Here is a 21,617-nt window from a genome sequence, read left to right on the forward strand (position 1 = left end):
TAGCGGCTGCGGCCCCTCCCCCGCGCCGGCCCGCCCTCCTCCCCGCCTACCCGCCCCTGGAGGCCGCCGGAGCAGGGGCCCTGCGTCCCTCTGCCTTCTCGCACCACGCTGAAGGGGCCTGGAGCATCTTGCTGTTCCTAGGGGCTGTGGGGGAAAGTGGGAGCCCCCTTCTGGGTGGTTCTGGGGTTGTGCAGCCCCCTCCCTTCAGCAGGAGGTAGGAGGGTCAGCGGGGACCCATGACCCTCGCCCTCTCTGGCATGACCAAGTTAACCCAGCTGCCCTGGCCCAAAGGCCTCACCACACCCTGTCTGTCTCTCCCTCCCATGTACACTTGGGCCTCCTGTGCCAGGCGAAGGGGGGCACAGGGGAGCACTGAAGGGCCGGAGTTCAGCCTCAGTCCCTGCACTTATCCCATTTGTGCGTGGGGTCACCTGGCAGCACAGCCTGCCTATCTGCACCTGCCCCCGCCTGGCATCAGCTGCAGCCTCTGCCTGGAGCCCTCCCCCGCCTCTCCAGAGCAGAGCCTGCTCTCCTGCTCTGGAGAAACCTCCCCAGGGTCTGTCCAGTGTGGAGATGGCCATGTGGCCGGGGGCGGTCCCGGAGGCAGGGAGGAGGAAGAGCAGTGGGCAGGGGCACCGGCGTGCCTGCTGGGAGGACCGCAGGGAGTGGGTCTTGGGGCAGGCAGGTGTAGAGGGGCAGCCCGGGGGTCCTGTCCTGCCGTGAGAGGGCCTTGGGCTCCCGGCTGTGCTCAGGCTCATCGGCCCCTCCCCCTGTGGCTACTGTTGCAGGAAGCAGCCGCCTGGGCAGCAGTCCCCGTGCTGGGCGGAGGGAGGGTGGTGGCTGGCAGGGGCCTCGACCAGGAATGTGTGTCCAGGAATGTGGCTGCTCTGCCCGTCGGGGGTGGGGCGGGGGCAGGATGGAGGGTAAGGGGGTCCTAGAACGCCTACAGGGCGGAATGCAGTGGCTTCTGACTCTGCTTGGACTAGGTTGGGGGGTCTCCCTGAGTCCCTGCCTGTTTGCCTAAGGCCCCACCAGGGGTGGGGGCACACGGCGATGAGCTCACCCGTCTGTGGCTGCCCGGGGCCCTGGCCAGGGAGTCCGGGGAGGCTCCGGGATTGGCACCGCTTCAGTGGAAAATGTGAAGGGACGGCTCCGGCGCCTCTGAGGGCGGGGGGCACAGCGCCACACGCCACGTCACACCGCAGGGCTAGGGCACGTGTCAGGGTGCCTGGGTGCTGCCTCGAGGCCAGTCCCCTGCCTCTCCCGTTCGCCCGCCTTTGTCTCCTGGGGGGCATGGAGGGATGGTGTGTGTGTGGTGCCGACACGCTGGCCTGCTCCCTCAGGATGTCCGGAACACGGTGGGCAACGTGCCCCTAGAGTGGTACGCCGACTTCCCCCACGTGGGCTATGACCTGGACGGCAAGCGCATCTACAAGCCTGTGCGCACCCGGGACGAGCTGGACCAGTTTCTGGACAAGATGGAGGACCCTGACTACTGGTGAGCCTGGGGGCGGAGCCTGTGGGGGTGGGATGGGGGCAGGAGCTCAGCTCATGGCTCTGATGGGCGGTCCCCCAGGCGCACCGTGCAGGATCGGATGACAGGGCACGATGTGCGGCTCACAGATGAGCAGGTGGCCCTGGTGCGGCGGCTGCAGAGGGGCCAGTTTGGGGACGTGAGCTTCGACCCCTATGAGGTAGGTGGCACTGGCCGGCCCTCGGGCTCTGGGGCACCTGCAGGGTCTGGCTCACACGCCTGTGCTTGCTCCCCCAGCCTTCTGTGGACTTCTTCAGTGGGGAGATCATGATCCACCCGGTGACCAACCGCCCTGCTGACAAGCGCAGCTTCATCCCGTCCCTGGTGGAAAAGGAGAAGGTGGGTTCCCCTCCCCCAGGGAGCAGTCCCCACACCGCCCAGGCTGACTCGCCCGTCTGCGCAGGTGTCCCGCATGGTGCATGCCATCAAGATGGGCTGGATTCAGCCCCGCCGGCCCCGGGACCCCACTCCCCACTTCTACGACCTGTGGGCCCAGGAGAACCCCAACGCTGTGCTGGGCCGCCACAAGATGCACGTGCCTGCCCCCAAGCTGGCCCTGCCTGGCCATGCTGAGTCCTACAACCCGCCGCCCGAGTACTTGCTGAGCGAGGAGGAGGTGAGTCTGGCCCGGGCCGGGGATCCAGGCGCTGTCCCATGCCCCACTCACGCCCACGGCCAGCTCATGCCCTGTCTCCACAGCGCCTGGCTTGGGAGCAGCAGGAGCCTGATGAGCGGAAGGTCGGTTTCCTGCCGCGCAGGTTCCCGAGCCTGCGGGCTGTGCCCGCCTATGGCCGCTTTGTCCACGAGCGCTTCGAGCGCTGCCTGGATCTCTACCTGTGCCCACGCCAGCGCAAGATGCGGGTAGGTGGGGCTGGCAGTGCCTGAGCAGGGGATGGGGCAGGGGACGGGGCAAGGGGCAGGGTGACCACGTGCACTCTCACCCCAGGTGAATGTGGACCCTGAAGACCTGATTCCCAAGCTGCCACGGCCGCGGGACCTGCAGCCTTTCCCAACGTGCCAGGCCCTGGTAAGTAGGCACGAGGGGGTGGGTAGCCTACTCCCCTGGGTGCCCACCACCTCACTGGTTTCCTCTGCAGGTCTACAGGGGCCACAGTGACCTTGTCCGCTGCCTGAGCGTCTCCCCGGGGGGCCAGTGGCTGGCTTCAGGTGGGCCTGAAGAGGGGGCAGCACAGCGCAAGGGATGGGGCTGGGTGGGACGGCAGGTGCTGAGGGCCTTGCCCACTGTGTCCACCAGGCTCAGATGACGGCTCGGTGCGGCTCTGGGAGGTGGCCACTGCCCGCTGCATGAGAACCATGCCCGTGGGGGGTGTGGTGAAGAGTGTTGCCTGGAACCCCCACCCTACCATCTGCCTGGTGGCCGTGGCTGTGTAAGTAAGCGTGAGGTGGCGGGGGCCTGGGGCAGCGGGGCAGCCATGTCTGAGGGGTGTCTGTGGCCGGCAGGGAAGACACAGTGCTGCTGCTGAACCCAGGCCTCGGGGACCAGCTGGCCATGGGCAACACAGACCAGCTGCTGGCTGCCTTCACGGCCCCCGAGGAGCCTGCCCTGCAGCCTGCCCGCTGGCTGGAAGCTTCACAGGAGGAGCGCCAGGGGGGCCTGCGGCTGCGCATCTGCCACGGCAAGGTGTGGGGACGCAGGGGGTGCGGGTGGAAGGGCAGGGGGCGCAGAAGGGCCCACTCAGCCAGCCTTGCCTCCTGCAGCCGGTGACACAGGTGACCTGGCATGGGCGTGGGGACTACATGGCCGTGGTGCTGGCCGCGCAGGGACACACACAGGTGTTGATCCACCAGCTGAGCCGGCGCCGCAGCCAGAGCCCCTTCCGGCGCAGCCACGGGCAGGTACAGCGCGTGGCCTTCCACCCCGTCCGGCCCTTTCTGCTGGTGGCCTCCCAGCGCAGCATCCGTCTGTACCACCTGCTGCGCCAGGAGCTCACCAAGAAGCTGATGCCCAACTGCAAGTGGGTGTCCAGCCTAGCTGTGCATCCTGCAGGTAAGGGCAGGTGGGGGCAGGTGTACCCTATGGGTGGGGCCACCAGGCAAGGCTACCAGGTGCCCACCATCCCATCTACCCCCAGGTGACAACCTCATCTGTGGCAGCTATGACAGTAAGCTGGTGTGGTTTGACCTGGACCTTTCCACTAAGCCCTACAGAGTGCTCAGGTGAGGCCCCTGCTGTGTGGCGGGCTGCCCCATCGGTCCCCCCCACCGCCCGCCCTGCCCTGAATCAGGACGCTTCCCCCCAGGCACCACAAGAAGGCCCTGCGGGCCGTGGCCTTCCACCCCCGCTACCCACTCTTTGCCTCTGGCTCTGACGACGGCAGTGTCATCGTGTGCCACGGGATGGTGTATAAGTAAGTGCCGACCCCGCTCGCCTCCTGGGGACCACGTAGCCCTGTCCTGAGCCTCTTTCTTCTCCCACAGTGACCTGTTGCAGAACCCGCTGCTGGTGCCCGTGAAGGTCCTGAGGGGGCACACGCTGACCCACGACCTGGGCGTGCTGGACGTGGCCTTCCACCCCACCCAGCCGTGGGTCTTCTCTTCGGGGGCTGATGGCACGGTCCGCCTCTTCACATAGGCTGCCTGTCACCACCTGAGGCGGGCAGGTGCCAAGACCCCCTAATACAGGCGTTTGTCCTAACCCGTGGTGTAGCCTTCCTGAACTGGGGTCCCTAATCAGCTACCCCACGAACCCTCACTCATCCAGTCTTCCCAGTTGGGGAGGGATGCCAGCCTGTCCCACAAGGAAAGGCCTGTCATTGCACCCCCGTCACCTGCCAAGAAGCAAAGGGCTTTATTATAAGTGAGGTGGGGAGAACAGGCTTGCCCCACCCTGCCAGGCCCTGGTCCCCTGCAGCATGGGGCTCCCCTCGGCCCCGGGGTGCATCGCAGTTCAGGCTGCAGCAGGGCTGGTACTGCTCATTGAAGAGGCTCGGCTGCTGGAGCCTCAGGCAAACTTGACCAGGCGGCCCAGGGTCTCGGCGGCTTTCATGCGCACAGCAGGGGCCGGGTCCTTGAGCAGGAGCTGGAGCGCTGGTGAACAGGCAGCTGCTGGGCGCCTCCACGGGCCCCCCCCCGCCCCCGCCTGCCCCAGCCAGCGAGTGGGGAGGGCTGGTCCCACCACCTTCCTGGCCCACGGAGCCCAGGGGGCCGGGACCCCATGGTGCACACCCCGCCCTGCGTGTGGGGCCACCCGCCCAAGACAGGCCTCTGCCGGGAGGGCTCAGGAGCCAAAGGAAAGATAGTTTTTCCTTTTTTAGTGTTTTTTAAGCTCTTTTGGAACAGTTAGGAAGTTTCCGTGAATTACTAGAGACGATGAGGTCACCAGTGACAGGGAAAAAATCCTTGAAATCCAGGAAAATCACTTAGTCTCCCCTGGTACCCACAGGGTCAGTGAGAGAGGGCCCTGTGCAGCCTGACAGGTGGGGGTGGCGGGGGGCCCCTGACCTAATGCAGGTGGGGGCTCACCAGCAAGGAGCTGCTCCAGGTCCACTTGCTGCCGGTGCTCGGGCTCCACGTGTAGCACCAGGAACCCTGGGGCAAGGAGCAGGGGCAGGGTCAGGGGCGGGGACAGGAGTGTTGGTGGAGGCCAGTGGGCAGGCTCTCACCCGTGAGCATGGGGGCGGCGGCGCGTACGTCCTCCCAGCTGCTCTTGAAGTAGAACAGGCTGGTGCTCACCAGGCGGCCCAGCAGGTCAGGAAAGTGGCGCATCTGTGGGAGGCGGGAGGCCAGTGATGCCCCACTCATGCCAGGCCCCACTCATGCCAGGCCCCGCCCATGCCAAGCCCCGCCCCCACACACCCCCTCACCAGGTGCTTGCACGTGGTGTTGAGGAACTCCCCGAAGTGGAGGCCCCGGCCCTCCTGCAGGTGCTTCTGGAAGGCCTCGGCCAGGTCCTCACGCTCCAGGTTGGGGCCGCACATGCGCAGGGCAAACTTGCAGGCCTGCAGGGCTAACACTCAGTCCCCAAGAGGCCAAGTCCCTGGGTCCTACCTGGGTTGCCCATCCCCCCCACAGGCTACTCACACCAGCCACAGAGGCCTGGGGATCCTGCAGGTGCAGTAGTAGGGGCACCAGTCCCCCAATGACTTGTTCCAGGAAGATGTCCTCGCAGTTCCCGTGGCAGGCCTTGTTGAGGTGCCCAAAGAGGCAGATGGACGCAGAACGGAAGTCCATCTTTTCCTGGAGGGAGAACAGGTGTCACCCCATGGGGCCTCTCCAGTCTCGCCCAACTGCTAGCCCCAGGCCCCTTCCCTGGGCCGTCCTTGTTCTCCCGCCATGCTTGCTGCCCCACCTGGAGCAGCGACGAGAGGCTGGCAAGAGAAGTAGGGACATGGCGCTTCCGCCAGGAGGGCAGTCTGCAGGACCCACCCAGCGGCCCTAGGGAGGGAGCTATGGTGACACAGCTCCTGGGACCCAGGGTACAGGTGGAGCTGAGGCTCAGAGGACGAGGCAGAAGGGCCAGGAAGCAGGTACCAGGATGGCCAGGCTGGGAGTGGGTTTGTGGGGGCCCGTGGTGTCCCCCAGCCCCTGCCCAGCCTACGCTGTCGAAGAAGGGCCGGATGCGGACAGCGACATGCAGCAGCACTGAGCGTAGGTCCCAAGGCTCCACTAGGCCCAGCAGCTTCGCAAGGCCCAGCATGGCCTCCAGGGCCACCAGGCTCTGTGGGTCATCCCCGTCATCCAGCCCACTGATCATGGAGGTCAGGAGCTGGGGGCCGTGGGCCCGCACCTGGGGATGCATTACACTCAGCTGTGCCCCCAGGTCACCAAGCCCTGGTGACATCACATCACAGGCTCTCCAGGCCACCTCTATGCACATCTGCCTGGGTCTTGCTGACCACAGCTTTACTGTCCATCCCAGGGCCCCAGAGGGGCTGGCCAACAGCTCACCTTATCAGGGGAGCCAGAGGCAATGTTGGCCAGGCCACGGAGCACCAGCCGCCGCACGCTGGCACACGTGTCCTTCTGCCGGGCTGCTAGGTTGTCCAGCAGCGACTCCAGAAGCATCAAGTCCTTCACCACACTGCTGTTCAGCAGCTGGAGGCAGAGGCACGGTGACCCCCAGGGGCTGGACCCAGCCTGGCCAGCCCAGGCTGCCTCCCTTGGATCTGCCCCTCGCTGTGTCTCCACCACTGCACTGCTGGGCAGTTCCGATCCCAAGCCACCATGAAGCGTGAACGCGGCCAAGCCCAGCTGAGGGCCCTGTGCACTGAGGTGGGCTTATGGCCTCCTTGGGCCCTCTTCCCCACCTGACCTGGCCCCCCACTGCTGTGTCCTGGGGTAAGCTTCCAGCACCATGCTTTGGGCCAGCACAGACCACACACAGTCAAGGCCCAGGGGCCTCTGTACCCAGGAGCACTAAGCGGGGGCTGAGTATAGCTCTGGCTGGGCGGGTCAGTGCCGGCCTGTGCAGGGGTTTCCCGTGCCCTGCCGGACCCATGGCAGCAGTCCCAGGCAAGTGGCTCCTACCTCAGCCAGGAAGGCTGTGGAGGTGACCCTCTGGACCTCATACACGCTGCTGTGTGTGCACAGGAGTGCCTTCATCACCAGGGGCAGCCGGGGGCCTGCAAACTTCGCCATGGCACTGTGGAAGGGGGCCATATCATGCGGGGCGGGTCTTTGGGCCAACTCCCTGATGGGGTGGGGTGCCTCTGCTTCCTGCCCTGCAGTCAGAGCCTTCTGGCCCATGCATGACCCATCCACCCAGCTTCCAGGCCCTGCATGTACCCCGACATGCCTGCCAGCACAGCTCATCAGGCCTCTAGTGGGGCCTTTTCCTGCCCATTCTCTGGACTAGCAGCAACCTCAAGTGCACGGTCGCCTCTCTGGCCCCCATTCCCCCACGGCCCTCTGGGCTGAGGCACCTACTCATGTTGGGCCCACCTACGATGGAGCAGCTCAGCCCCTCCCACATGCCCTTAAGGGCCCTCATTTGTGCCTTCATGCAGGTCCCAAGGGACTTAAATGCCTGAATGGGACTTCGCTCACTGGCTCTTACCTGGCCAGCCGGGCAACCCCTTCCTCGTGCCCGGTGGAGGTCCTGAGCGACTCCCAGCCTCCTCCCAGCTCCACACACTGCACCACATCCTCGCTGCCACCTCGGAGCAGCATGACCTGCAGAGTGTCCACCGCAGAGCTGTGGGGACGTGGAGGGTATGGGCTCAGCTTTGGGGAACACTGAGCCAGCGGTCCTGGTATGCCACTGAGCTTCGCACTGTGCCTGTGCATGTGCACACACATCCCAGGGCTGGCCAGCACATCCCACAGGGAGAAGCCCTCAGCTGCCCCTGGCCCACGCTGCGCGCCTTCATGCCACTGTGGACCATCTGGCCTCAGGCAGGTTGTGAAGACCGCCCCCGTCCCCCTGCTCCTGGATCCCCAGGAAGCCTGTTCCTGCACCCCAGGCTTGCCTCTCCCAAGTGCATGGCCACAACCCCCCTGAGATACCCCAGGGCCCTGTAGGAAGGGACACCAGGTATGCTCTGAGGCCAGATGGTGGCCAAGAGCTGGGGTGGCTGGCCAGGAAGTGTCCAGTTCGGCCCACCAGCTCAGCCAGTCACGGGATGGCAGATGTGGGCCTTGCCCTGCTGCCCCCATCCATCGCCCCTATTGGAGGGACCAGAGCCAGCAGCAGTTTAGTGTCTGCCCCTCTGGCATGGCCAGGTGCCCAGGCCGAAGCACTCAGGCTGCCAGTGGGCAAGCAGCAGGAACGGGACTCCGTGACAAGGTCTGGGAACAGCAGTGGTAGCCCAAAGCCTGTGGCCAGAGACAGTGCAGCAGGGCCCTCAGAACGACACAGGGAGGGCCAGGGTCCCCCCACTGACCTCTCCCCCCGCACGATGGTCACCTCACACCAGCCTGTGGACATTTGTGCCCATGAGGCCCACAGGTGGCTGGCCACCCACAGAGCAGCACACTTGACCTGTCTCAGGGCGACAACTGGGTACAAGCGCCCATGATCACTTCTGGGCCAGGACCAGCACAGCAGGCTGCTGAGGTACAGGGGGAGTGATGGGCTCAGAGTACAGGGGACAGGCCTTGCTGGCCACATGGTGGTGCCTCACATGTCAATCTGGGGACAAGCTTGTTTGGGATTCCGAGACTGCAGTCCCGTGAGATTTCTAGGCCGGCCTCATACAAAAGTGAGGGCTGGACAGGGCCGAGGGACTCCCGCCCAAGGTGCTGCAGGTACTGAGGCCCCAGGGATCTCAGCCCAGGCAGCAGGTGCTGGTGGCCTTCCCCACAGCCCATCCTTATCGCCATGGTCACCTTTGGGTGGCGTGAGTGCCACGGGAGTGTCAGCGAGGGGTGGGCCCATGTCTGGGTGGGCCCACAGCAGGAGGGGCTCCCAGTAAGCCCTCACCGAGTGGCTACAGATAGCTCTGTCTGCAGCTTCCTCCCTAGAGAGAAAATGCTAGAAGGTGATTCTTACTGTCCCCGGAGCCCTGGGAGTCCAGCAGAGACCTGGTCACTGTGGGGGCTGCCATGCCTGCATGTGTGGCAGCCTTCACTGATTGCAGACACCGGCTACCAAGGCCACTGGGCACATGCCAGGCCGGTTCCTGTGTCCCAGGCTGAGGCACAACTAGGCTCAGGGGCTGTGCTCCCGGCCGAGATCAGCACCCAGGGAGGTTCTTGGCTGCAACAAATTTGAAGTGTGGTGGCGCCAGCCCAAGAGAATGGGGAAGGGTCGAGCGTCATGCCCGTCTGCCTGCTGCCCAGGGTCTCTGTGGGTGTGGCATCTGCAAAGGTCTGACTCGCTGGCTGGCAGCCTCTGTCAGAGCCAAGGCCTGTGCCTGGCTCTGCATGGGTCCTAGCTCTGGGCTGGCAGTCCAGGAACCCCTGGTGGGGGTGTGAGGCCTGTGTCCCACAGCTCACGGGCCGTGGAGCAGTCCCAGCGTGCCAGGCCCAGGGCTAGCCGAGCGGCATCCTCTGATCCACTCACATTTGCCACTTGATCTGTGCAGAGCTGGGCAGGCCTTGGCCTGTGGCCTATGCGAGTTTATAAGCTGGTCCTGTGGTGGGGCAGCCCTGGCGGGGGTGCAGGGTGAACTGACACCGACACTGTCCCCAATGTGTCCCGGCCAAGGGGCACATCTCACCTCACCACTGGGATGGATGAGGCAGTGACACAGGCTGACACTCAGGCTCTGGTGTGGAGCCCTAAGGTGCCCAGTTATGGCCCCAGGGACCAGGACAGGCAAGCAGACACCCAGGCTGCTGAAGCTCTATGACCCCACCCTCAGCAAGCAGCTCTCCCTGGCAACCCTGGTCTCCTGCCAGGACCCTGGGCCTCCTTGGCAGAGACCAGAGGACCCCACCCCAGCGAGAGCCAAGACGGAGGTGCCTGCACAGGCTGGTGGCATGGGGAGCCTGGGTGATATGGCAGCTGAGCTGTCCCTGCAGGGCTGGGGGCTGACCCAGGCAAACTGGCCCCTGGGGAACGGGGGACAGTGAAGTCACTGCAGAGTTTCTGCCTGAAAGTGGAGCCGGACTAGGAGGACTGAGGTGCAAAGGTGGTGTCGCAGGCGGGGTCCCTGCAGGTCTCACCTGCACCCTGACCACTCCCAGGGATCGATCCACCTTCCCAAAGTGTGCCCTCCAGACCCACAGGAGCATCCCCACGAAGCCCTGCCAGCCAGCCAGCCCAAGGCCCGCGCTGCCCCACAGCCTTGCAGCCACCTCCCCCATGGTCCCCATCCCCAACTTGCCAGAGATGAGAATGGACAGCCCAGGAAGCTGTGCTCCCAGAAGGACAGCGGACCCTCGAATGTCATCAGGGGGAGGCGCTGGCTCCCTGGGTACAAACTCGCCCCTGCGCTGGGAGCCCGTGCACACACACCAGAGGCACACAACCCCCAACACATGCACACATAAGCACAAGCACGCGTGCACACATGCATGCACACATACACACAGGCTGTGCTCACAGCAGCGCTGGGGCAGGAGGGGAGGACCTGTTACCTGCAGGGGTCGAGGTTCCTGGAGGCTAGGGCCAAGCCGGTGGCCCTCCGCTCCTTGGCCTGCAGGGTCCGGGGCAGCTGGACGCCAAGGGTGCAGCTGACGCGTAGCAGCAGTGCTGCAAACAGCTGGGGGTAGAGCTCGAGCACTGCGGGCGCAGATGCCGCGACGGACGTGACCTCAGACAGTGCACAGGTGGCCTGAGAACAGGGGCACATCGGCTCGCCTCCGCCTCTGAGGCTGTTTCTAACGAGGCTGGCCACCGCGAAGGCTGGGCCCCGCTTCCCAGGACGCAAACTAGCCCACACCTGTCAGTGTGTGACCATGCGTGTCAGAGGTCTTGGTTCCGGGGGAGCTGGGGGACCCAAAGAGACACAGCCATGCCCAGCCGGGCCCTCTGGGGCAGGAGGCAGGCACAGGGCCGTGTGGCTGCCTGGGGACAGGCCTGACCATCTGCTCTTGGCCCGTAGCAGGGAGGAGGAGGGAATTCTCACAGCTGCTTTACTGCTGAAAACACTGCCAAGCCAGGTTTATTTTTTTTCCGCAGGATGAAACAGAGTAGTCTCCCTTGGGGACCGACACCTGCGAGGCCTTTATGAGGCTGGGCTCCAGGGCCCGGCCAGCCGCCAGGTGCCTGCAGGGCGGTGCCCAGGCCACCTGTGGGGTCCTTCACAGTGGGGAAGAGGGAGAATGGGGCGAGGCGGCTGCCCGGGGCCACCACTCACCGCCAGGGGCAGCAGCGTGGCCACGCGGCCTGGGCAGCTACTCAGCAGGAAGGCCCGGCTCTCCTTGAATGGGACGTCTCTGCTCATCTTCTGCAGAAGCAGCTCCAGGACTTGCGCAGTGATGCTGGGCTCCACCGCCAGTGCCCGCCAGAGGATGCAGGTCTGGCTGCAGTAGGGCGAGAGGATGGTCACTTTGTGGCTGCTGCCGGCCCCAGCTCCATGCCCTGATGTGCCCAGTAGATTCTGCTCCAGCCAGGTGGGACATGGTGCCCTGACCTCGGGTCTAACCTCACCCTTTCCTCTGCCCCCAGGGGCCCGGCGGTGGGCAGAGCCAGCAGTAGGGCAGGGAGTGCTCCTGGCTGGTACAGGGGCCCGAGTGGGCTGGTGGGAGGGTTCCCCGGGAGCTGCCGGAAGCAACACCAGGCCCTCTGGAGGCCACCTTTTCCAGGCAGTGAGCACCGTGGCCACTGACATGGTGCCAGGAAATCATCCAGAAGTGAGGTCCCTCAGACGCAGCCGCAGACATGGTGCTCGGACACACCGGGACGCGGCTGCACTTAATTTTACTGAGTGCGGAGAAGTGACAAATTCCAAATATGCAGCAGAACCAGGAACCCTAAACAGACACAGCAGGTGTGGAGGAGGGCTGCAGTGCCTTGGGGTGCGACAGGAGCCCCACATCGGGTGGGCATAGTGGCCCTGGCCTGGACACAGGAGAGAGGGGCAGTGACCCTGTCGGTATGTGGACATCACCCAGAACCCAGCACAGAGGGCAGCCACGATGGAGTGCCGAAGACAGGGCCAGGATGTAGGGGGCGAGGGTCGGACAGATGTGGCCTGCATCCCTGAAGCAGAGGACAGAAAGACAGGCTCAAGGGGAAAAGGCTAGAAACGCTCAGAACTACCAGCAGAGCTGACTTGGACCCAGAAGGCGGGGCCCCTGGAACACATGGGCGCCTGTGGCACAGGCACGACCGGCGCCTCTGAGAAAAGCAGGTGGGTGTCCGACACAAGGACAGTGACTGCTAGACACGGCAGCCAGAAAGAAATGTCCTCTCACATGCTAGAAAATACTCGCCGAGCTAGAATGCAAACTACGAAAGAAGCCGACAGGAAGGCCTTGCTCGACTGGAGAAGGGAGGCGGAGCATTTATGGGCAGTGGCCCCGGAAAGGCGGTGCTGGAGCGACCAGGTGTGGGGCAGACACCGGGCGGCCACAGGAAGCGGCCGCGAATCCATTGCCTGCACGCCGACAGGGCACTATGGGTCCCTGTGAAAGGGTGCTCATGGCACCAGTTTCTGGACCCCGTGGCCTCGTGTGTCACGGGTGTTGCTGGGTTTCCCCGACCACTGATGTATGTAAAACCCGTTCTCGACTCACAGGCTGTGTAAAAACAGGCGGCGGCCAGGTGCAGCCGCACGTGGTGACCCTGACCTGGGACATTCTGCCCCTCAGTGATGGCATGGTGCCCATAGCACAACACCCGGCATGACGAGAACGGGTGGCACGGGTGTGACAGGCGCCCTGCACGGCCTGTCCACGGTGCTTGCAGGCGGTGTCGGCCCTGGAGGCTGCGGAGGTGCACACCTCTGTGCCCTGGACAGGCAGCGGCTGAGGCCCGGGGTCCCCGCAAGGCCCAGTGACATGTGCGTCCTCTGTGTGAGTGGAAGCCAGGACTGCACAGAGACCAGGTGCAGAGGGGACACCACCTGGTCACTTCCGGGGTGACCACTCACAGAATAGGAGCTGAGTGACTTCCAAAGTAATCGAGTTGAGAAAACGAACTGATAAAGAAGACCCTGTCGACCTAAGAAAGACGCAGGGAAAGGGACAAAGAAAAACGGTGACACAGAAGACGCCAAAGAAGCTGGACTCCAACCCAGCTCAGCAGGCACAGGATGCAGGCGCTTCCTGCCAGGAGAGAGCGCGTCTAAACACGAGGACAGTGATGTGATGGCGGAGGGGCCACCAGACAAAGTAACGCAAGAGGCGCTCAGGACACAGGCCTGGCTACAGAGGAGAGGTGTGCTAGCGGACGGCGTCAGGCACGCGTGGGCTCCTCCCGGTGTCTGCGGGAAGCAAGGCTGATGGCCTGCAGAGTGAACACCGGGCCACGGCCCAGTGAAGACTCACACAGCACAGAGTCCCCAGAAGGTCATAGGCTGGCTTCAACCCACAACGGGGACAGCAAAGAAAGACAGCAGCAGGAGCCCTGTGACCACAGCAACGGCCCCGGAGGGCGAGGTGACGGAGACGACTGCAGCCACAAGCAGGACCGGGCACTGGTGGGAACTCGAGGCTGGCATGTGAGCGGGGGACACACTGGTGATGGGGGAGATGGGGCTCCTTCCCTAGCTCAAACTGAGGGCCAGAACTTGGGAGTCTGCTCACAGATGACAGTGGGTGCCCTGTGAAGGCGGGCCCAGGACGAGTGGATGGCAGGGCCTGCGAGGGCGAGCCCAGGGCGCCCACTGGAACCTGGGGCCCATAGAGGATGTGCACAGCAACCCCGTGCAGGACCCAGGGGACCTGCAGGCTCCCATGCGCTGGCCAAGCGTGGAGGCAGGTGGCAGCTGGGGCCTACAGGGACCCCAAGCCTGGTGCCTGGGCTAGAGCCCTGTGGATGGCACAAGGCCGGCATCCCCGGTACCTGTCAAAGGGCAGGGGGCTGCCCAGGAGGCTGGACACCACGGCCTCGCAGTGCTGGGATGCCAGGAGGGACACGCTGTACTGTGTGGCCTGCCGGACGTGCTCCTCCCACGTCTCCTGCAGCTTGGAGCGCAGCACACTCACGATCTCAGGGACCTGCGGGCGGCGCACCGTCAGGCCCAGGAGCAGGGCCGTGGGGAGGGGAGGGCGGGCCCTGTGCGCAGGAGTAGAGGCACCGTGGGGGTCTGTGTGCGGCACCGAGGCCAGCAGACCCCATGGCCCCTTGAGGCCCAGACAGGGTGACCTGCTCCAGGCACATGGGCTGCCCACTGCTCCCACATGGCTGCCTGTGTGGCCGAGGGGAAGCTGACCAGTGGGCTGGGGACAGAGGACAGAGGAGGGGAGACGGGTTCCCCACCTGACACGAGGGCAGGGCTGGGGAGGGAGTGCCGCAGCCTCAGGCGGGGCTTGCAGGTACGTCTGCAGATGCCACAGCTGGGGTGGCGAGGGGCAGAGGGGCAGGAAGGGCGAGGTTGCAGGCCATTCCCCAGCCCGGCCGGCATCCCCGGCCGGAGCCTCCACGAGAAGACGGGCTGCACAGCCTGACGGGGCCAGTGTGGCTCGAGGCCGGCCTGTGCCAGCCTCCTCGTGCTGGGTCCCTATGCCCTCGGTGGGTGCTGGCCTTCTGTGGTGGCCCCCCTGCCCTGGCTGAGCGGCTGGAACACACTGCAGTCTGAGGCAGACGTGGGGGGCAGAGCTGCAGGCACAGGGCCTCCTGGATGGGCAGGTGGCAGGCTCCCCAGCGTGTGGTCCCAGCTCCCCCAGCCTCAGGAAGAGGCGCTGTCACTGCCATCCTCAGTACCTCTTCTCCAAGGATTGGTGGACACAGTGACGTGGTTGTCACAGCTCAGCTACACAATGTGCTGCGGCACACCCCCACTCTCTGGCCAGCCCCCTACCCAGGCCCTGGCCTGTGCTCCTCAGTGCACAGTCCCCCGGCCAGCAGCCACCAGCCAGCACGGTGGCGGTGCAGGACAGACTGGTGCAGGTCCTCCCCCGAGCCACGTCCACTGGCACCGCTACAGACCAGAACCCTGGGCTCTGCGGCGAGAGGCAGCGGTCCTCTGAAGACACGCAGGCCTGGGTGACTGCAAGTGGACGCCGGTCACGACCCTCAGCACGCCATGGTTCTGGTGTCTGGGCTTCCCCACCTGCGTTGGTATCAGGCCCGGCACACGCAGACACACGCCCATCTCCTGCAGGCCTCTGCGTGCGTGGGGCAGGGCCGCAGAGCCACCAACAGCCTCGGACCTCTGAGTTCCGCTCCCTCACACACACTAGACTTCGTCACATGGCAGCTCTTCCCCCGTGACCCGCCTTGCCCGAGGGACAGCCACTGTCCCGGGCCCCCTGCCTTCTCCACATCCCCCACACCTTGTCGACAGGACCCACTGGTGCGTCTGCTGCCGGAATCTGGGCTTAAGGCAATGGTGACATTGTGTCCTGGGCTCAGGCAGAGGGCTCTTGGCTGGCGTCCCAGGATGGGGCTCACCCTCCCGGCCAACCAGCTTCGCCAGGGGCAGTCCCCACGCCGCAGTTCACCACAGCGAGATACAACCTGGTGGGCTGCAGTGCATGCACGGGGCCGTGCGGTGATCACCTCTGCCAACTTCCAGCACCCCAAAAAGAAGCCTCTCAGCCACTGGCAGTCTCCCCTGATCACCGACCCCTTTCTGTCTGTGGATCCACCTGTTTCACACACTTCACGGAGATGGGGTCACACACGACAAGGCCCTTGTGTCTGGCTTCTACTTTGCATGGTGTTCTCAGGGTCTGCCCATGCCGTGCCACGTATCACGTTCCATTCTGCTGCTGATGGCGTTTCACTGCGTGGACGGTGCATGTTTATTTACCCGTGACTGCTCGACAGACGCTGGGCTGTCACTACCTTTAGGCTGCTTCCGAAGACGCCGCTGTGGGCATCTGTGCAGCCCCATGAATGTGGGCATTCATGCAGCCCCATCTCCCTTCCCTCAGGCACATGCCCTGGGGGGGAACTGCCAGTCACGTGGTGACCACTGACCACTTCCACAGTGGCAGCTCCATTTTCCACGCCCGCATTTTGTTTTACGTGGACTGTCTCCTCGCCTGTCACCTCGGCTGGCCCTTCTCCACCTCCAGTGCCAGTCGTGGGTCCCTGTCCTGCCCTCCACACAGTTTCACAGTGTACCCTGCATGCTTCACGATTGTGGAGTGTTGGTGGGAGGGAGGGCTCAGTCTGGTCCCTTGTCACGGGCTAGGACCACATTTTCTGATTCGGTGACAGAAATTTTAAGTCCAGCAGTGTCCAGGTGCCTCTAAGAGGTCCCCAGCCCAGGTCTCTCAGGGTAGGAAAGAAAGCTGACCCGTCGTGACCCCTGAGGGTGTGAGGTGCTAGTGTGCCACATCACACTTGAGACTGAGGTGCTATGTTGCAAACATGCTCAAAGAACAAGCCTGGGGGTCAGGAACACGGCTGCCCTGGGGGTCGGGGGGCGGTTAGTGCATCTAAACCTGGTGGTTAGAGCTGGAAGGGGACAGCTGGGCAGGCAGGTCAGTGTGCTGGGCCCACGGAGAGGAGCCAGCCTTTACTAGGAGCGGGTGGGACCCAAAGCTACAAAACCGCTAAGAGATCATGGGGAGAAGCTTCGTGCTGTGGGACTTGGAAATGATTTCCTAGATACAACACCAGAAGTAAAGGCAACAAAAGCAAAAATAGCCCTATGAGAACATGTCAAACTGAACTTTACGCATCAACAGCCATCCTACGGAACGGGGAAGAGTATTTGCAAATCACACACCTGATGACGGATTAGCTCCAGAATACATAAAGAACTCAGAAAACTCGACAACATCAAAAAAATCAAATTTTAACTGGACTGAAAAACAGGCAAAGCTCTTGACACTTCTCCAAAGAAGGGTCCACGAGGACGTGAAAGGCGACCAACACCATCGGCCACGAGGGAGACGCAAACCGAAACCAGTGCGGCTGCCGCTCCCGCCCATCGGGGTGGCTGTGAAACGGTCGGAGTGGAGAAAGGGGACGCTGCCCCACGGCTACCGCGGCCTCTACGGAAAACAGCACGGAGGCTCCTCGAAAGACTCAAAACAGGGCCACCACGTGACCCAGCACTCACACTTCTCGGCATTTACCAAAAATAACACAAAACAGGACCTCACAGACACAAGCCCATTCATGGCCTTACTCACGCCAGCCAAGAGGCCGGGGCAACTCAAGTGTCCATGGGAGGACGCAGGGTAAGCAAGAAGCGGTGCGTCCTACACACACCAGGACCCCGGTGGTGACGGCCTCCAGCCTGGTTCATCCCCTCCACCTTTACAGAGCCACCAGAGCACCTTCCTGCCACTCAGATCTGACCTGAGAGCCCCACTGAATGCAAAATCAAGTCCAGCCTTGGCGCCAAACCCTGACTATCAGAGCTGTGCCTCCTCCCCATCCTCCTGCCACACGTCCCCTCCCATGTCCCGACTGCCAGCACCACAGCTCAGCTCTAGTGAGGGCCCTGCAGGACACGCCTCCCTGTCCAGTTGTCACAGCACAAGCTCCTTCCACCAGCTGAGCCCCGCTGCACCTCTCGGTGATGCGTGCATACACCCAAGAGGAAACTTGTGTCCGGAATATGTAAGGTCTTTCTACAAGTCAGGAATAATGCACAGACGACCCAGAAGAGAAACGGGCCACAGACCGGTCCCCTCGCAGTAGAGGGCTCCGAGCAGCCAGTAACCGTGTGCAAAGCGCTCGCTTCCTAAGCCACCAGAGACGCAAATTCAACCCTCACGTGAGGCCAGCACGGTCATTAGAACGGGACCCAGGGTACGCGTTCTGGTAGCCACCAGACCTGGGGGGGCCCCAGCTCAGGGGCGTGCACTCGGCTGTGCTTCACACGTGTCTGACGCGTGGTGCCAATGCTCGGGGAACAACCATGGGGACAGCCACCTGAGCGCACGCCCGCAGAGCAGGCGGAGCTGGCAGGGAGGTGAGGAGGGGCCACACCTGAGGGTCCTGTCTGGGGCCCGCCCTTGGGGAAACTGTGCAGGCACCTGGCCACCCTCAGCGCCTGAACCGTCACCAGTGCCGGGAGCCGCCAGCTCCAGGGGCCTTAGCAAGAGCGTCTCCCTTCTCATTCCCTTTTCTCCCTTACTTTCTGAGCAGAGTTACTTTTGCCAAATTCTAATCTCTGTCTTCATTCAGAAGTGAAAGATCTGTCCCTATCAGGTCCACAGGGCAAGAGGGCGGAGCGGTGAGGGTCAGACCTCCGCAGAGCAGTGTAGGGGAGGCGGGGAACCCCCACTTACCCAGCCCCCACGCCTCAGGCTTAGGCCGCCCCGCTGCCCACTTGCGCCATGCCTGGCTTAACCACGCCCCCAGGCGCCGCCCCTGCACCGCACCTTCTCCTGGAGCAGGTGGCCCCGCTCCTTCAGCAGGCAGTTGATCATGACGCTGGCCGCGCGAGAGCAGTTCTTGTCGCTGTCTCCCAGGCCCTCGAACAAGGTGAGCAAGAGGCTGATGAGCTGATTTGGCGGGAGGCGCTTCGCAATAATCTGGGGGGAGGGCGGTGTGTTAGATGAGGAGGGGCTCCAGGCCACATCTCTGAGCAGGGCGGCACCATCCGCCCTCACCCCTCCTCCTGCGTCCCCACCCCGCAGGGTGCTGGCAGGGTGGCCCCTGCACCAGAGACTCCTCCCCATTGGAGCCCGGCCAGAGCACCCTCCTGGCTCCTCCCCTGGGGCGGGCTAGGCGTATCCCTGCAGACACAGCTGCTCTGGAACGCTCTACAATACAGTCAAAGGCATGTCCCATCCTGGATGGCCCAGCTGCTGAGGCCCCCAGGACCTTCGGCTCCCCACCAGCCAGCAGTGGACCCTGAGCGTAACAGCAGCGGGACCTAGAGCGGATACAGCAGCCCAGAGGCTAAGGGGAAACCCTGCACCACATGCAACAATGACGCCGAATGTCCGAGAACGCCGCTGCCAAACACCAAGGCCCTGCTCCGCCTCCTCTCGCCCAAGTCTGGGGCTTTGCCTTCCAGCACCCGCATCCCCAGAAAGGGCCCTGCAGACCTCGCCCCTCCTTCTGCAGGAAAGAAAGCTCTAGGTCCCTGAGGGCCGCTTGCAACACCAAGTGGAATGACATCACCACTTGGCTCAGGGACTCACAGGGTGGGCCAGGCGCAGCCTTCTCAAACCCTCAAGCCGGGAGCCAGCTCCTGACCACACCCTCCCTGCTGGGACTCCGAAGGCAGACCCCCGGGACACAGAAGAGTAATAGAAGTGGTTGTGGTCACAGGTGGTGCCAGGCAGCTAATTCTCTGAGTGAAATGCAACCGCGCACCCCATCCAGGTCCCGAGCCCACTGGCCCATGCCGTGCCCCGCCTGGCACCCTGCAGAGCCCACCTGGTACAGGTGCCCGTACTAGAGTCCCTGGGCCCCAGCACTCTATGGGTGCTCCAGCAGGTACCTGGGCTATGCTGTGGCAGGTGTGGAAGAGGGTGGCGGGGTCGGAGTGCACGAGGCCCCCTTTGAGGACGAGGAGCCGCTCGACTGCGTCATCCCGGTAGTCACGGGCGAAGCCTGCGGAGGCACGAGGGTGCGTGGAGCCGGGCGGAGGACTCTGGCCACTGGAGGCCCCGACTCTGCTCCTCATCCCTCCGCACTTCTGCCCGGCCAGGGGCTCACCCTCGTAGCCCAGCTGGAGGTAGAGCAGGGAGTGGACGCAGCTCACGGCCTCCTGGCGGGTGGCAGGCCACAGGTCCGCACACCGTGGGGAGAAGAGGCCGATGAGGAGGCCCAGGTTGTGGAAGGGCACCAGGGCCTGGAGGGCGGAGGAGGGGCTGTGAGGTGCCAGGGAGGACTGCGCAGGAAAACCCACAGCTTCCCACAGGCCAGCAGCAAGCAATGTGAGAAACGGCCCAGGAGGAAGTCACACCGACAGCGGCACCGCCCCCTTTGGGGGCAGCTGGGGGGGACCCGCTGTCACAGACGCTGGTGCTCAACACATGAGTCCATCGAGTCCATGTGGCTGTCACAATCGCCACAGGAGCGTTTTAGGACCGCGTCAGATTTACCCAAAAATCACCTGGGTTAATGGCCTTGTCAGAGCAACCAAAATTCTGGAAAAGTGTAGGAGTGAGCTCCAGAGTCTCAGCAAACGCTGAGGCACATGCGACCGGCTGGCAGTGCGGCCAGCCCTGCGCCTGCCCAACACGTCCGCCTTGTCCACGCTCCGCACAGGCAGGCTCCTGCCTTTGTCCCCAGTACCCTCATCTTCTACACCTGGCTCCCTGTCGCCCTCGCCCTCCCCTGGGGGCACAGCACACGGCAGTCCCGCTGACGGACGCATGGGGTCGAGGACGAGGATATTCATCAGACTGGACTCCAAGTGGCTAGCCCCAAAAGCAGTTCCTGGCCCTGACAGGTCCTCTGTCTATGTCGCCAGTAAGAGGACAGGAGGCTCTGGAACAAGGGATCAGCCCACGGCGACAGATGGAGGATGGACAGAAAGCCCGCTGTGCGACACGGCAAGGGACCCGGGACCAGGAGTGGGCATGGGCGGGGGCAGCGGCGCAGTGGCCCCTGGGAACTCACGCTGACGTGCAGGTGCTCCAGAAAGTGCTGCAGCAGGCAGGAGCTCAGGGCGAGCGCCCGCACCCGCTCATGACCCCGGGGGGACTTGATCCACGGGCTCAGGTGCTGGGGGAGATGGGGGCTTTACACAGGCGCCAGCTGGGGAGACAGCCCAGGAAGCAGGAGCCCGTGTGGCATGGGAAGGTCAGCGTCCCTGCCAGGCCACCCGTCCTGGCTTTGAGGACCCACAGGCCAAGTCAGGGCGGACCACTTGCTGCACCTCACCCCTGCCCATCTCTGTCTTGCTGGCCTGGCTCACAGACACGGCCATCCCAGGTGGGTCCAGCGTGAGCAGGGCCAGGCGAGGGGCGGGGTGCTCTTAGAAGGAGGTCGGCCCAGTCCACTGCAATGCCGAAGAGGACGGGACACAGCACTGCCACCACCTGCCCATCCTGCCATCTTGACGGCCCCAGATGGTCAAATGCTCACACCTGGGGCACCTGCAGGGCCTCTCTATCCCAGCACCATGTGGCAAAGGAAATACCAGAACGGGCTCCAGGTCCCACTTGGGTCGGGACCCGCCCCCATCTGCACACCCACCCAGGCGGAGGGACTACTGTCCACCTGCTCACGCACCACCAACACTTGCAGACAGCAAGCACCTAACTGCCCCTGTGGCACCCCTGTGGCAAGGTCTCGGAAAAACAAACAAGGGGCCCCTGCCCCCAGGGCACTGCACACCGCTGCACACCTCCACCATGACCTGCAGGCCCTGGGGGGTCATGTCCCGCTGAAGGAGGCTTGTCAGCAAATCCTCTAAGGCCTGCATGGTGTCCAGGTACAGGGGCTGGAAGGAGACGGGTGGCCGCGCTAGTGACCGGCTGTCCACAGCAGCCTTCCCGCTGTCCCCCACAGATGTGGGCACGTGGCAAGGGACCTGCGGCCATACCTCCTGGTGGTCATCATCCCCCTCAGGCTCGGGCAGCACAGCCATGACGCTCTGCAGACAGCCGTGGACCATGTCCGCCCGCACCTGCTCCTCCAGTGCTGGCTCCAGGGGGCTGAGCCCGAGTTAAGGGCCGGCCTCTGCAGGCTCCCCGCACC

General features: G+C 64.0%; 3 protein-coding genes across 3 annotated transcripts in view; 1 reads left to right on the top strand and 2 right to left on the bottom strand.

Moving 5' to 3' along the window:
* Nucleotides 1–127, bottom strand: part of SCX (scleraxis bHLH transcription factor) — a 2,142-nt gene extending 2,015 nt beyond the window's left edge. Inside the window, exon 1 of the mRNA XM_011374932.2 lies at nucleotides 51–127. Coding sequence (XP_011373234.1) covers nucleotides 51–127 — 77 coding nt within the window. The remainder of the gene's footprint in view (nucleotides 1–50) is intronic.
* BOP1 (block of proliferation 1) overlaps nucleotides 1–4,158 on the top strand; it is a 19,936-nt gene extending 15,778 nt beyond the window's left edge. Inside the window, exons 4-16 of the mRNA XM_023520280.1 lie at nucleotides 1,344–1,498; nucleotides 1,577–1,694; nucleotides 1,772–1,873; nucleotides 1,938–2,150; nucleotides 2,234–2,395; nucleotides 2,481–2,561; nucleotides 2,632–2,701; nucleotides 2,790–2,922; nucleotides 2,996–3,176; nucleotides 3,254–3,542; nucleotides 3,628–3,712; nucleotides 3,796–3,903; nucleotides 3,974–4,158. Coding sequence (XP_023376048.1) covers nucleotides 1,344–1,498; nucleotides 1,577–1,694; nucleotides 1,772–1,873; nucleotides 1,938–2,150; nucleotides 2,234–2,395; nucleotides 2,481–2,561; nucleotides 2,632–2,701; nucleotides 2,790–2,922; nucleotides 2,996–3,176; nucleotides 3,254–3,542; nucleotides 3,628–3,712; nucleotides 3,796–3,903; nucleotides 3,974–4,127 — 1,851 coding nt within the window. The 3' untranslated portion in view covers nucleotides 4,128–4,158. The remainder of the gene's footprint in view (nucleotides 1–1,343; nucleotides 1,499–1,576; nucleotides 1,695–1,771; nucleotides 1,874–1,937; nucleotides 2,151–2,233; nucleotides 2,396–2,480; nucleotides 2,562–2,631; nucleotides 2,702–2,789; nucleotides 2,923–2,995; nucleotides 3,177–3,253; nucleotides 3,543–3,627; nucleotides 3,713–3,795; nucleotides 3,904–3,973) is intronic.
* Nucleotides 4,159–4,319: 161 nt separating this feature from the next.
* Nucleotides 4,320–21,617, bottom strand: part of MROH1 (maestro heat like repeat family member 1) — a 51,246-nt gene continuing 33,948 nt past the window's right edge. The window contains exons 25-42 of the mRNA XM_023520281.1: nucleotides 21,463–21,582; nucleotides 21,265–21,360; nucleotides 20,535–20,639; nucleotides 19,626–19,761; nucleotides 19,408–19,520; nucleotides 18,338–18,490; nucleotides 13,890–14,044; nucleotides 11,239–11,404; nucleotides 10,517–10,713; nucleotides 7,551–7,688; nucleotides 7,022–7,136; nucleotides 6,443–6,589; nucleotides 6,093–6,281; nucleotides 5,576–5,731; nucleotides 5,359–5,493; nucleotides 5,158–5,260; nucleotides 5,018–5,083; nucleotides 4,320–4,582 (exon numbers count right to left, since the gene is read on the bottom strand). Of these exons, the coding sequence (XP_023376049.1) occupies nucleotides 4,497–4,582; nucleotides 5,018–5,083; nucleotides 5,158–5,260; nucleotides 5,359–5,493; nucleotides 5,576–5,731; nucleotides 6,093–6,281; nucleotides 6,443–6,589; nucleotides 7,022–7,136; nucleotides 7,551–7,688; nucleotides 10,517–10,713; nucleotides 11,239–11,404; nucleotides 13,890–14,044; nucleotides 18,338–18,490; nucleotides 19,408–19,520; nucleotides 19,626–19,761; nucleotides 20,535–20,639; nucleotides 21,265–21,360; nucleotides 21,463–21,582 (2,376 nt within the window). The 3' untranslated portion in view covers nucleotides 4,320–4,496. The remainder of the gene's footprint in view (nucleotides 4,583–5,017; nucleotides 5,084–5,157; nucleotides 5,261–5,358; nucleotides 5,494–5,575; nucleotides 5,732–6,092; nucleotides 6,282–6,442; nucleotides 6,590–7,021; nucleotides 7,137–7,550; nucleotides 7,689–10,516; nucleotides 10,714–11,238; nucleotides 11,405–13,889; nucleotides 14,045–18,337; nucleotides 18,491–19,407; nucleotides 19,521–19,625; nucleotides 19,762–20,534; nucleotides 20,640–21,264; nucleotides 21,361–21,462; nucleotides 21,583–21,617) is intronic.

Source organism: Pteropus vampyrus, unplaced genomic scaffold (assembly GCF_000151845.1).
Source record: "Pteropus vampyrus isolate Shadow unplaced genomic scaffold, Pvam_2.0 Scaffold256, whole genome shotgun sequence".
NCBI lineage: Eukaryota > Metazoa > Chordata > Mammalia > Chiroptera > Pteropodidae > Pteropus > Pteropus vampyrus.